Here is a 14,902-nt window from a genome sequence, read left to right as displayed (position 1 = left end):
AACAACTACCTGTTAATAAGCTACTAGAACCAGAACAAAAAAATAGAAGCTCAGTTACAAGACCAGAAAACAAAAACTACTGAAAATCTCTAGAAGCTGCTGTAACGCAAACAGAATAGGCCTAACACTTAAATCGATTAGCCTATTTCCTTTTTCTTCTTCTGCCGGCTGCATCAGGAAGGTAGTTTTTTATTCTATGTGTTGAGGGAAAAGAAAGAACTCGAGTGAGGAAAAGATGGATGTGTGGTAGATCAACATTAGCAGGGAGGTGAGGTAAAACAGGAACATGGGAAGAGTTGGATGGAGGTTTGTAGAGAGGAAGGGGAAGTAGATCACCATGGAGACTTGTGAAGAGAAAAGTAGGAAACAGGCGAGTAATTCATAGAAGGAAAGATAGGAAGAGTAGTGGGATTGAGATTGATGATGTGGCAATTGTTAGAATAATGCGGCAACTCCATATTGAGTGTTGAGCTGACTCCCTCTTAGGTACGTAATATATGGACATGGAATCTATACCTACCACAGAATGCCTATGTACACTGACTTTCTTTTCCTTTTACATTATTTGAGGAACGGAAGATGGATATGTCATATTACTCTCCCATCTAACACTTACCAATAACTCTCATATGCAGTATTCAGATCATCGACAAGGAAGGAAGTAACATGGGCAGCAGGTTGGGAAGACGGGTCATCCATTTTGCTAATCTCCCTATTAAGCTTCTCATGCCCTCAATTTTCAGCAACATCAAAGAAATTGCACTCAAAACTATCCCTTCAGCTTCAAAGGTGATCTAATGTGCTATCAATTGTTTTCCTCTTATATTTGAACTCAACTATTAAAATATATATATTTATTATTGCTTCTTCTTTGTTTACCTCTATGGGTATAAAAAGATCGAAATCAAGAGAGTTCTTGAATCATTGTATGGCTTTGAAGTTGAGAAGGTCCAAACCCTAAACATGGAAGGGAAGAAGAAGAAGAGAGGCGGACTACTGATTGCAAAACCAGATTACAAGAAAGCCTATGTAACCCTAAAGAATCCATTATCCATCTCTCCAGATCTCTTTCCGATGCGAATAATTGAAGAGGAGAAGCAAAGAATGAATAAGCAGTCAAAGTCGAGCATTGTTGAGGAAAAGGAAGGAAAATCTCATTGGCTTGATGGCAAGGTCGACAACAGATTTAAGCCTGAGAAGCAACCAACCAATAAAGGAAGTCGTGGTGGTCGTGGTGGTCGTGGTGACTCCAATGCTGGGACTGCTAAATTCCCTTGGAGTAGCATGCATTCATCGAAGTAGTTGTCTTCATAATTCAAGCAAGTTTCTTTTCTATATTTTCTGGTAGCTTTGATTGTGGAATTCTCAAGGTGTTGATTTTGAGCAATCCTTTTGTTCTTGGATCAAGTTGACGCAGGTAAGCGTACTTCATTTTAGTTGGAAATAATTGACTATCATTCTTGAGTTAGCACTTTTTGTGGAATTCTCAAGGTGTTGATTTTGAGCAATCCTTTTGTTCTTGGATCAAGTTGACGCAGGTAAGCGTACTTCATTTTAGTTGGAAAGAATTGACTATCATTCTTGAGTTAGCACTTTTTACCTTGTCTGTTCCTTTAAACGGGAAATTTCTTGTGACATCCTTGCTTCAGAGGAAACTGTATTAACTCTTTGTTTGTCCCTTGAGAAACTTGAGGATCATCTAACTTCCTTGTGGATCTTTAATTGAAAGACTGAAACTTCTATTAAGCAAAAGTTGATGATTTTCTACATTACTGTTTCGTAGCAAAAGAACCTTCCAACCTTCGTATGGAGCCTTGTTGATTTGTTCACGGCATTACACTTAAACAACTCCAAACATTTCAACAGGCTCAAGATTCAACCATGATTCAATGGTTTACACCTGGGAAATCATTTATACCAAATTTGAGTTCCTTTTTGGTACAATTTTATGAGATTTTAGTTGGTCAAACAACCTTTTCCAGTCAAATCATTGTCTATTGAAGAGTTGTTTATTGTCATCCTGCCTTATTTCCAATTGAAACTGGAACATCCTTCCTCTTCCATTGAGTATGTACAAGAAAATTGCAAAGTGAGACTCGGGCTTATTAATCAGTTGTCATTTATTACATTGTCTTACTGATTTTAGAATGGAATCTATGAATATCCTCGTGGATTTTGTGTAACATATTTATTGGTCAATGGTCAGTATACATCATGTGATTTTTGGGCATATGAGACATTTGAAGGCCACATAAGGAGACATTAGAAGATTCTAACTGTATAATTTTGGGTTTTAATGTGAGACTCTTCTTGGTCACTGCATCAGTTACTAACATGATTTTCTGCATCTAATATATGATATCATTCTGTTTTTATGTGATACTTTGTTCTTGTTCCATGGATCTGTTAAATTTATGTGATTTTCAGTAGAGAATGTATGAACCTCTCAACAGTTCAGTGGCATCCATCACTGTTGTTTTAGTGTATGAGCCTGTTTAAATTAAAACTATACTGTTGACCTTGGGCAGCATGATCTCTACAGTTAACCATCTCTTTTTTGGGGGGTCACTAAACTAAGGAAGATTAATGAAACTATATACACAAAAATTGCCCTAAAGGCCTTCAGGAGAGTAAGTAGTCCTTGTACTGTACATCATTGTTTAGGATTCTCAAAAAGTCAGTAGGGAGAGACAAAATTCAGTAATAATTCTTTGCCATGCAATTTGAAGAGCATGTCAAATAGCCCGTAATTCAGCATTTAATTGTTGTAAATATTGCCGAAAAAGCAGGAAAATGCATGAATTACAATGCCATCTGAATCTCTTATCAGGCCACCAATGGCAGATGACCCAGGATTTGTGAGGTACCTTCTGTTTTAAATCTGATAATTGCCTAGGGGATGTTTCTCCCAGCCAATGTTGATGGAAGTGAAGTTACCTAAGAAACCTTAATTGACTGAACTCAGAGGATAAGGTTTCAAAAAAAAAAGGCATACCCAGTGTACGAGGCTTCCGCAACTACGGGGCTGAGGAGGGTGTTATAATGTACGCAGTCTTACCCCTGCTTTCGTAGAGATGCTGTTTCCAGACTCGAACCCGTGACGGCTTGGTCACAATGGAGCAACCTTACCATTGCAGAGGATAAGATTTCAATCTTTTAATATTTCTTCTTTTTGGGGGGTGGGGGGTGGGGGGTGTTGGTTGTGTTGGAGTTTTGTTTCATGATTCATGCATTTCACAGATGCAAACTTTTGTTCCTTCTCAATGAAAAAAACTTAGTTCTTTGCTCTCAATAATTCTTCTAATCAATTTTCCTTTGTTATCTCTCGACAGAGTGTCTTATCTGTTTATTTAGAACTCTGATGCTTTCTTTTAGTAGTCTCTTATCTTATTTGGACAAGTTCTTTAAAGATATAAAAAGGTTTCTAAAAATAATTTGAAAGTAACATATCATTAATGTCAGTATCAAAGGTTTTACTTTCATGCATATTTTTCAAGTGTACACGTAAAATGACAATATTTATATTTATTAAAAAAAGTTGTATGTTATACTAAAAAGACAAACAAGTTATAAAATATTTGACAGAGGGATGTCCATTCCGTTTGTTCTTTTCTAATATGATTGGTTACATTTAACGGTTTAGAAAATTGAGAATCAGCCCAGCTTGATCTTAATTTCTATCAATATTAATCAATCAATCCAAACAGGGTTTCTAGGGTTCAGATCAATTCCAATCGATTCTGGTTAATTTAAATCAACTGAGATTGATAATGTTGCCGATTCTGCTTATTTGAATCTCTGTTGCATATGTAAAAGAACAAAAAATCTCTATAATATCATCCAATTTTTTTAAAAAAAGTGAGAGAATCAAGTCTCTAGGGCTTATCCACCTCTTGGGATATGCAAAGTCCAAATCCTCTTGGTTGATGTCATTCCTTTCTTTTATCTTTTATGTTTTTTGAAGTTGGGGTTGATTGTTGAGAGAGAGAGAGAGAGTTTTTTTTTTTTTTATAAGAGTGAGTGAGTGAGTGAGTGAGTGAGTGAGTGAGTGAGTGAATCAAGTCTCTAGGACTTTTCCACCTCTTGGGATCTGCAAAGCCCAAATCCTCTTGGTTGATGTCATTCCTTATTCTTCCATTTTTAAGTTTTCTTAGGTTGAGGATGGTTCTTGAGAAGGGCTCCATTAAGGATGAGAAAGCATGATTCATCCAACATTTCTTCAATATGAATATATAAATGCTTACAAAGACAAGTTACAACAGAGATTTGATAGAAAATCATTAGAATCCACAAATAATCCGACAAATCTAAGTGCCCATTCACCCGACAAGTCTTCTAACAAATATCCGATAGCATATCATGTGTCCACTCTCACTAGAAACAAAAAGCTCCCTCTTCTTTTGTCTTGATCGTTAATTTTAATAAAGATATTTTTCTTGGAGTTATAAATATATATATATTTTTTGGTCATTTCGATCCCCTCTTGTCCAGTGGCAAAGGTCTGTACTTGACCGTGAATGAATGTTGCATGGCAGTGCACGAAACCTTTTGTCATATATATTCAATCATCAATAATAAGAAATATATATCAATACCTCACAGAAGATTCTATATAAAGTAACATTCAAGTTTAAGACTTCACTTCAATCAATTGCTTCAACTATATACTGAGCCAAAAACTAAGTTGAAGATTAGATAGATCAAAATACTTTCTTTCTGATGGGTTCAGCAAAGGGATTGGGCAATAATGATAACCAGCCAAGGAGCTATTGGAGGTGGAGCAAGCAAGATTTCTTTCCTGAACAATCCTTCCAAAGCTGGGACAACTATAGAACAGCACTCTCACAAACATGTTTTCGGTTCAAGGACCGACTCATCAGCCGATCTGATGATGCCAGTGAGGTCGGAGAGGTCCGGAAACAAAGCGAGAATGACATGAAAAAGTGCCTAAACTGGTGGGATCTCACATGGTTTGGGTTTGGTGCTGTCATTGGTGCTGGTATCTTTGTCCTAACAGGCCAAGAAGCCCATTATCAAGCAGGCCCTGCCATAGTACTGTCTTATGTTGTTTCAGGTCTTTCAGCAATGCTCTCTGTCTTCTGCTACACAGAATTTGCGATAGAAATTCCGGTAGCTGGAGGATCGTTTGCTTACCTGAGAGTGGAATTAGGAGATTTTGTTGCTTACATTACTGCAGGAAACATACTCTTGAAGAGCATTGTTGGTGCTGCAGCTGTAGCCAGGGCTTGGACTTCTTATTTTGCAACACTTCTGAACCGTCCTCCCAACTCATTACGGATACAAACACCTCATTTAGCAAATAATTTCAACCTCTTGGATCCAATTGCAGTAGCAGTACTTTTTATCTCTGCAACACTTGCAATGTTAAGCACTAAGAAGACATCAGTCTTCAATTGGGTTTCAACAGCATTAAACACAGTTGTGATACTATTTGTGATAATTGCAGGATTTGTTCATTCCAACTCTTCCAACTTGACACCTTTCTTACCTTACGGGGCAAATGGAGTCTTCCAAGCAGCTGCAATCGTTTATTTCGCCTATGGTGGATTCGATAACGTTGCCACCATGGCTGAAGAAACCAAAAACCCGTCCAAAGATATTCCATTGGGTCTGCTCGGATCCATGTCAATAATCACAGTAATTTACTGCTTGATGGCCCTGTCATTGAGTATGATGCAGAAGTATACAGATATAGACCCAAATGCAGCCTACTCTGTTGCATTTCAGAGTGTGGGGATGAAATGGGCAAACTATTTAGTATCTCTAGGTGCACTTAAGGGAATGACTACTGTTTTATTGATGAGAGCACTGGGTGAGGCGCGCTATACTACTCACATTGCTAGGGCTCACATGATCCCACCATGGTTTGCTCTTGTCCACCCAAAAGCAGGTACACCCATCAATGCTACTCTGTTTATCACAATTTTAAGTGCCTGTATTGCTTTCTTCTCCAGTTTGGGTATCCTGTCAAGCATGGTATCCATCAGTACACTCTTTATATTCGCGATGATGGCAGTCGCACTCTTAGTGAGGAGATACTATGTGAGAGGAATTACTCCTCAAAGAAACCTCTTCAAGCTGGTAGCTTTTCTGTTAATCATTATTGCTTCTTCAATGGGTACTTCAGCTTATTGGGGCTTAAGGCCTAATGGTTGGTTTGGTTACACCATAACTGTTCCATTCTGGTTTTTGGGGACAATGGGGATTCAATTGTTTGTGCCTCAGCAGAGGATTCCCAAAGTCTGGGGAGTTCCTCTTGTTCCTTGGCTGCCTTCCTTGTCTATAGCAATGAACTTGTTCCTGATGGGTTCTCTTGGCTTTGAGGCTTTTGTAAGGTTTGGTATCTGTACAATTGTAATGCTGGTTTACTATTTGTTTGTTGCTGTCCATACAACTTATGACTTGGCTCATCAAGATCAAATGTCTGATCCAGCAAAGGATGTAGAAGATAACAACTAAGGAAATGAGGGAGCTTAATAGAAGAAGAATGTCTTGAAATTCCATCTCCACTCCATCTTCATTCAATGTGTCTCACAGCAAGGATTTCAACTAGCATGTTGGAAGATGATACAATATTATAATATATGTCAAATAATTTATTGTAATTTTTAATTTTTGCTTATACTAAATTATATATGCCCAAAGTATCCAGATTTTTACTAGTTATGGGCAGGGTTGGACCACACCACCTCCACCTTATCCAGGGTTTTAGTGCATGGTATTGGTTTCCGATATTGATACGATTTGGATCTGATCCGAATAGGGGTGCCAAAACCTAGCCTGAACCGATGAAAACGAATCGAACATAAAAACTGGACTGAAACCAAAATAACCCACTAATAAATGGTTTTCTGCCCTATATTCATATAAAAACACTTTTATTTTTCTATACTTTATATGGAAAATAGAAACCAAACCAATAGTAAACTGTTAAGAGAAACCGAAACCGGTGCACCCTTATTGGATCGTGTTTAGGATTCACTCATTCTCACACCAAAACCGGTGAAACTGAGCTGAAATTGATCCAAACAGCCCGATTGACACCCTTAGATCCAAATATGCTGAAAAGGCAAAGAAAAATACTTTTTTAACCAATACCACTGATACGTATCGGTTAAGAATCAGTACCGGCGACTGCCAATACTGGCCAATCCGATACCAACACCTAAAACTGTGAATATATCATGATTCATGTACTTAAAAGATGCAAACTGTTGTTCCTTCTCAATGAGGAAAACTTTAGTCAGTAGCTTAGTTAGTAAATACATATATAGTACGTGTATTATACATGTATCCAAACATTTGAATGAAAAAGATGTGTATTTATGTTTATGGTTTTTATTAGTTGGAGTATTAAACAAGTACAATACACATAATAAATGCATTATACACCCTACATTCTTTGCTTTTGAAAAAAAAAAAAAAAAACACGAAAGAGTTGCAACAATGCGATGAAGACGAGGAATAAATTCCCTGAACTCCACTCATGGTTGTTGAAATCAAGTGGTTCACGTCACCAAAGCTTGGAGTGATGAGCTTCAGGGTTTCAAAATTCCTGCCAATATGATATCCAAAGGCCTGAGATAGGTGATTTCAAAACTGGAGGTCGCCCATAATTTTCAGGATCTTCAAAGTGGGTTATGTGAATTAGAGAAAGAGAGAGAATTGCAGATAAGATAGAGTTAAGAGAAAGAGGATGATCGAGGGTTGCACAAATGGAGAGAAAGAGATAGGGGGAAAATGGGGTTTTGAAAAGAAAATCCTAATCAACTAATGTTAATCCGTTTAATTAACTAATGTGCATTAAAGAAAGACTAATTAACAGATTAAAGAAAACTAATTAAATAATCTAGTTACTTGAACTAATTAAATAATCTAGGTACTTGATTCTTGAACTAATTAAAAAAATAATTAAATAATTTAGTTACTTGACCTAATTAAATAATCTAGCTACTTGAACTAATTAAATAATTTAGTTACTTGAACTAATTAAATAATCTAGTTACTTGGATCCATTTGGGATCCTCTCCAATGCTTGATCATGTAGAAATATTTTTTTCTATACTGTATTATTTAACTTAAGATTAGTTTCAACTATCAAATAAACTACTTTAAAGCTTTCTTTTGACTTGAAATCCTAATTATACATATATTGCGTGTAAATATAGAATTGTATTTTTTATCTAAAGAAATCGTAGTAAACACGTACTAAACACGTGTCATATCATTACCGTATGTGTTTTATTCTGTTAGATTTTTGAAAAATATTATTGCCGCTTAGTCTATGTAATTGCCGTATATATCCATACCCATTCAAGTGTCATTCTCGATGTTACTATGGTCAGAAGTTCTTTTCTCTCAGTAATTCTTCTTATCCCCTTTCCTTTGTTATCTCTGAACATTTTCTGTGGTTGTTATCTAATATGATTGGTTGCATATCTCTGCTTATTTGAATTCCTGTTGCATATAAAAAAGAAAAATACATTTCTACAATATCAACTAATTTTGAGCATCAAAGAAAGAAAGAAAGAGAGAGAGAGAGAGAGAGAGACCTATTGGTATCTCAAAGTCCAAATCTTATTGGTTGATGCCAATTCCTTTTTCTTCCCTTACTCTTTTTTTCCCTGGGGGTGGTTGGGGTAGGTTGTTGAGGAGGCTCCATCAAGAGTAAGAAAACATGGATTCATCCTACATTTCTTCAATATGGATATATTATAAAAACAAGTGTCAAACATACATTTGAAAGAAAATTAATAGAATCTAAAACTACGGGTGTCAATTTGGGACCGGAATCGATAACCGTCCCAATACCGTCTCGCTAAAACCTGGTACTGGACCGTCCCATTTACTAATGGGACGGTACTGGTATCTGATTTTGGTACCGAATGATAAATGAGACGAGACGGTTCTAGGATGCGATTTCTAATGGTACCAGTATCGAAATACCAATTAGGTACCGGATGGTACCAAAACTACTAATACCGTTTAAAAAGAAAGAATATATAAGATTTTTTTAAAAAAAAAGAAAGGATATAAGAATTACGACTCATTAGGGTTTCACTAATTGCCTTTTGAATATGAAGAGGAACAACAGGTCAACAGCCGTAGCTTGAAGTCTCTCCTCACAGAACCTACTACAGTGCTACTCCCTCCTCCCTCCTCCCTCGACCAACTACATTTACCAGGTTCTTCCTTTTTGCACTTCGTACTTCGTACCATACTACCATGTGATATGTGTGATAAATAGAGTTTTGTTTAGGAAAATCAAAGAGGAAACACAACGGGATTCTTCCATTTTGTAGGACTTCTCTAGATTTTAAAAAATGAGAAGCTTATTACATATGATCTGAGGGAGTTTGAAGAAGTAAAACTATGATTTCATAATTTAAGTTGCTTTATAAAAAGCAGTAGACAACTTAAATTTCATGATAATGAAAAAATTCCACAACACTAATAAACCCACCTTGTTAGGAACAATTAAACTTCTTCTCCCTTTTTCTATAGTGCCTAGAACCGTTTAAGAATCGGTACCGTCCTGTCCCGCTAGTAATCGGGATTGGGATCTAGGTTTGGTCCCGTTAACTAAATGGAATGATACTAGGGTTGGCACTTTTAGTACCGGTACTGGTACCGTCCCAATTGATACCCTTTATCTAAAACTAATCAGACAACCCAAGTGCCCATTTCTTAAAGTAAAATAGAAGTCATTTTTCTCCCATATACTTGCAAGTTGCAACCCATCTGACAAGTCTTCTAACAAATATTCAAAATATCTTATCATGTGCCCACTCACTAGAAATAAAAAAAGCTCTTCTACTGCTGTCTTGATCTTCAATCGTCAAGAATCCAGAAAAGAATCTTTACATATATCTCACAGAAGATTCAATATAGAGTAAGATTCAAGTTTTAGACTTCACTCAATTTCTTCCCCCACACACTTGAAATTTCAACCCATCTGACAAGTCTTCTAACGAATATTCAAAATGTGGCATCATGTGCCCACTGTCACTAGAAACAAAAAGCTCTTCTACTTTTGTCTTGATCTTCAATCATCAATAATTCAGAAAAAGAAATCTATACATGTTAACATTCAATGACCGAAAAACCGAAAAAAAAAATATCAATAGCTCACAGAAGATTCTATATAAAGGAACATTGAAGTTCAAGACTTCAATCAATTGCTTCCACTATATACTGAGCCAAAAACCTAAGTTGAAGATCAGATAGATCAAAATACTTTCTTTTTGATGGGTTCAGCAAAGGGATTCGGCAATGATGATATCCAGACAAGGAGCTATTGGAGATGGAGCAAGCAAGATTTCTTTCCTGAACAATCCTTTCAAAACTGGAACACCTATAAATCAGCACTCTCACAAACATGCTTTCGGTTCAAGGACCGACTTATCAGCCGATCTGAAGATGCCAATGAGATCGGGGAGCTCCGGAAACAAAGCGAGAATGACATGAAAAGGTGCCTCAACTGGTGGGATCTCACATGGTTTGGGTTTGGTTCTGTCATTGGTGCTGGTATCTTTGTCCTTACAGGGCAAGAAGCCCATAATCATGCAGGCCCTGCCATAGTACTGTCATATGTTGCTTCAGGTCTTTCAGCAATGCTCTCTGTCTTCTGCTACACAGAATTTGCAATAGAAATTCCGGTAGCCGGGGGATCATTTGCTTATCTGAGAGTGGAATTAGGAGATTTTTTTGCTTTCATAACTGCAGGAAACATACTCCTGGAGAGCATTGTTGGTGGTGCAGCTGTAGCCAGGTCTTGGACTTCTTATTTTGCAACACTTCTGAACCGTCCCCCCAACTCATTACGTATACAAGCACCTCATCTAGCAAATAATTTCAACCTCTTGGACCCAATTGCAGTAGTAGTTCTGATGATCTCCGCAACACTTGCAATGACAAGCACTAGGAAGACATCATACTTCAATTGGGTTGCATCAGCAATAAACACAGTGGTGATACTCTTTGTGATAATTGCAGGATTTATTCATGCCAACTCTTCCAACTTGACACCCTTCTTCCCTTATGGGGCAAAAGGAGTCTTCCAAGCAGCTGCAATCGTGTATTTTGCCTATGGCGGATTTGATAACATTGCCACCATGGCCGAAGAAACCAAAAACCCGTCAAGAGATATTCCACTGGGTTTGCTCGGATCAATGTCAATAATCACAGTAATTTACTGCTTGATGGCCCTGTCACTGAGTATGATGCAGAAGTATACAGAGATAGACACAAATGCAGCCTACTCTGTTGCATTTCAGAGTGTGGGGATGAAATGGGCAAAGTATTTTGTTGCTCTTGGTGCACTTAAGGGAATGACTACTGTTTTATTGGTGGGAGCACTTGGCCAGGCACGCTATACTACTCACATTGCAAGGGCTCACATGATCCCACCATGGTTTGCTCTCGTCCACCCAAAAACAGGTACACCCATCAATGCTACTCTCTTGATCACCATTTTAAGTGCCTGTATTGCTTTGTTTTCCGGCTTGGATGTCCTGTCGGGCTTGTTATCCATCAGTACACTCTTTGTTTTTGCGATGATGGCAATCGCACTCTTAGTGAGGAGATACCATGCGAGAGGAATTACTCCTCAAAGAAACCTCATCAAGCTGGTAGCTTTTCTGTTAATCATTATTGCTTCCTCAATGGGTACTTCAGCTTATTGGGGCTTAAGGCCTAATGGTTGGTTTGGTTACACCATAACTGTTCCATTCTGGTTTTTTGGGACGATGGGGATTCAATTGTTTGTGCCTCAGCAGAGGACTCCCAAAGTCTGGGGAGTTCCTCTTGTTCCTTGGCTGCCATCCTTGTCGATAGCAACGAACCTGTTCCTGATGGGTTCTCTCGGTGTCCAGGCTTTTGTGAGGTTCGGTATCTGTACAATCATAATGCTGGTTTACTATGTGTTTATTGGTGTCCATGCAACTTATGACATGGCTCATCAAATGACAAGCTCAGATCCAACAAAGGTTGTGGAAGATAACAAGGAAGGAAATGAGGGAGCTTAATAGAAGAAGAATCTTGAAATTCTATCCACCCACCTTCATTTACTGTGTCTCACAGCAATGATTTCAACTAGCATGTCGGAAGATGATACAGTATTATAATGTATGTATCAAAACAGAATTTCTCTTGTAGTTCTGATAATAGCTAGAATAAGCCATTTTAACAAAATGAAGTTTCATGTTTGGAAAGATTCAAGATTTAGAGAAGTCATATTCATCTAAAATAAGAGGTTTAAAATGAAATAAAGGTAAGCATGCGCACCACAGATCTTTGAGTTTATTTAGACGACCCAATTCCTGGCTTCTGTGCCAGGACTAGCTGAGGCCAAATGACAGAATTAAGAATAACAAACCTACATTTTATTAAATCCAACATGTAATTGATCAGCATCTTGGGTTTGAAGAAGCATCGAAAGAGTTCAACCATGGATTTTATTAAATCCAACATGTAATTGTGAGGTGAGGTGCCTGAAAATTATGGAACAAGTATATCTTGATAGGGGTTGTCATTATGAAGTTCCAAAACCTTGCCATCTTAGGGAGTTGCATTGTGGAAGCTTAATATCATCACAAGAAACCAGAAAATGGTTGCGGATAGTACTCAATCATCCAAAGATCAACTGTGGATCTTCAAAATTCAGTTGTATTCACAATTAAGTAATGCTGACCAAATGGAACAATGTGATGACTCAAGGAAATGTTTCCACAAAGTGGGCTCATTGTTGCAGCATCTTCCATCAAAGAGCTTTGTTTTAAGAGCTAAAGAAATTACAAATTTTCTCTTCTTGGCCTCTAATATTTTATGTATCCCTAGAAGATTGCTGATATCATTTGCTGCAGTTTAGATCACATTTGTTCACTTGCTTAGTAGCATGATAAGTTAGTTCTAAACGCATGGATGCCCTTTGGGGGAATCAAGAGTTGGCAATTTCATGCGTATAGGTGGATTCAACCAGAGGATTGAGCAGCCAAGATACTAGCATATCATTCACTAGATCACTAATCTAGAGAACCATGGAAATTTCCTACAAAAATCTGATCTTGACCACTCTTGTCTCTCAAGGTTGGTCTCTCTATGATCAACCTTATTGTAGTCAGGCCTTAGGCCTTTTTATGCTCTCATACAATAAATATATCTCATCCTAAAGAGACAAATAGATACATCTGGGGATCAAGTTCATTGACAGGGGAGACATCTACATCTACGATTATGAAGTTATTGATCCTTTTTAACTTTTGGGTGATTCATTCTAGTAATCATCATATCATTTGAATCCATATTGGCTACCAAAAATGATCTGGATTCATATTCATTCATCTTTGCCTTTTATGCTTACTATTTTACAAAATGGGTTCTCATTTTTTTTCTTCTTTCAAATCTCATCCAACCCACGGTTTTAGTATATGGTATCTGCACCAATATCGGTCACCACCGACACCATATCGGTATGCATCGCCAGTGTAGGTCTATAATCTATATCGGTCTGATAAGGGATTAAAAGTACATTTTTTAATCTAAAAAGCTAGTGTTCATAACTGTTTCACTGATATCGTATTGGTCAATTGTCGACATCGATACATATCAACCGATATGACACCAATACTGATCCAACCATGCATGATACTCTCTCTCTCTCTCTCGTCTTTACCTAACCTCTCGAAGGTAGTAAGACACTAAGACCCACTAACTTATTCCTTGACAATAAGGGTGGAGTGAAGAATCTATATTCCTTTTCTTCAGCTTTCAGGTACTTGGGGTAGTTTGGTATAAGGGAAATTTCTGAAAACCAGACCCAAATATCAAACCGGAATGAGGCTTGGTTCCCCACTCCCCCTTTACCACTAACATTCATTACAATCAGGCATCACAAAGTAATTTGGAATAATGTGAAGAGGTTTGGAATTAGGCAAAAGTGAGCAAATTGTTTTGTAAATGCTAAGGTCCGGCAGGTTGGACCAATCTGACAAATAAAGGGAGAAGCCATATGGTTGAACCAGTCAGCATTAAATTGGCTCAACCACGTGGCTAAATCGGGATCAGGTTGACATACTTTCACAGAGGGCTTAGTTCCAATGGAGGGAATTGGATTTACGTGAATCACTTTTCTCAAGTCTGGTCCGGCCGATCCAGAAAGGAATTGGATCGGAATAGGCTGAACCCGATTCAGTTCCCAATTCATTGATTTAAGACCCTGGGGGTGAGAGCCGAGCTGGGGTTGAACAATCATAACCTCAACAGATTCAGATTGGGATCATCAGTAGACAATCCAGAGATCCATTACTCCTTCAAATACAAATCCCAAACTTTGTTTCTGTGATGTGGCCTATTTCAGGATCCTTTGTGGCCGACCCTTGTCAGGATCTCTACTTTTGAAACCTTGGAATCATCTTACCTTCTGATGAAGCAAGTATAACTGGTTTCCCATGAAAACAGCCTGCTTGAATGCACTAATCTTACCCCATTCTCTGATTTGTCTGGGTTGGGTTCATACGGTAAGACTGTCCTAAGTTTAACCAGGGTTTAGAAACCCAAATTTGTGACCCAGATCGGTCCGGTCAATTCCAATCCAGATCGGATCAGAATCTTAAAGGATCAGTGAAAAATTGACCGGAATCGGCCAAAACATGCCCTAACCCTAGTTTCTGTACAAGGATCGAACAAGCCAAATCGGAATCTGCTATCCTGATTCTTGAAACCCTGGATCAGGAAATCTCTGAAGGTGTACATGGCAGGTCCTTAACCTCTGAACATGAAGTAAACATAATAACATATGGCCATTCATAAGCACCCAGCAGACCCAGACATATTTTATGGATCAGAAATGTATAATATTTTCTTGGATTAAAGACAGATAATA

At 37.8% G+C, this 14,902-nt stretch overlaps 3 protein-coding genes across 4 annotated transcripts; all 3 read left to right on the top strand.

Annotated features, from left to right (window-relative positions):
- Positions 1 to 599: 599 nt before the first annotated feature.
- LOC122639422 lies at positions 600 to 1,342 on the top strand. Its single transcript, XM_043832275.1, has 2 exons — positions 600 to 789; positions 898 to 1,342. Exons 1-2 carry the CDS (start codon positions 667 to 669, stop codon positions 1,300 to 1,302), a joined length of 528 nt encoding a protein of 175 aa, XP_043688210.1. The 5' UTR covers positions 600 to 666; the 3' UTR covers positions 1,303 to 1,342.
- A 3,244-nt stretch (positions 1,343 to 4,586) lies between these two features.
- LOC122639670 (cationic amino acid transporter 5-like) lies at positions 4,587 to 6,534 on the top strand. Its single transcript, XM_043832562.1, has one exon. The coding sequence runs from the start codon at positions 4,720 to 4,722 to the stop codon at positions 6,478 to 6,480; it is 1,761 nt and encodes a 586-aa protein (XP_043688497.1). The 5' UTR covers positions 4,587 to 4,719; the 3' UTR covers positions 6,481 to 6,534.
- A 3,671-nt stretch (positions 6,535 to 10,205) lies between these two features.
- LOC122639669 (cationic amino acid transporter 5-like) lies at positions 10,206 to 12,233 on the top strand. Of its 2 annotated transcripts, XM_043832561.1 has the most exons (2): positions 10,206 to 11,460; positions 11,558 to 11,628. In XM_043832561.1, exons 1-2 carry the CDS (start codon positions 10,269 to 10,271, stop codon positions 11,578 to 11,580), a joined length of 1,215 nt encoding a protein of 404 aa, XP_043688496.1. In that variant the 5' UTR covers positions 10,206 to 10,268; the 3' UTR covers positions 11,581 to 11,628. The 2 variants fall into 2 exon arrangements, with proteins under 2 accessions (XP_043688496.1, XP_043688495.1); XM_043832560.1 differs by having other exon boundaries at positions 10,206 to 12,233.
- The last annotated feature ends 2,669 nt before the right edge of the window (positions 12,234 to 14,902 follow it).

The sequence above is a fragment of the Telopea speciosissima genome, chromosome 9, assembly GCF_018873765.1.
Source record: "Telopea speciosissima isolate NSW1024214 ecotype Mountain lineage chromosome 9, Tspe_v1, whole genome shotgun sequence".
Taxonomy (NCBI): domain Eukaryota; kingdom Viridiplantae; phylum Streptophyta; class Magnoliopsida; order Proteales; family Proteaceae; genus Telopea; species Telopea speciosissima.
This window is presented reverse-complemented; position numbering and strand designations above follow the sequence as displayed.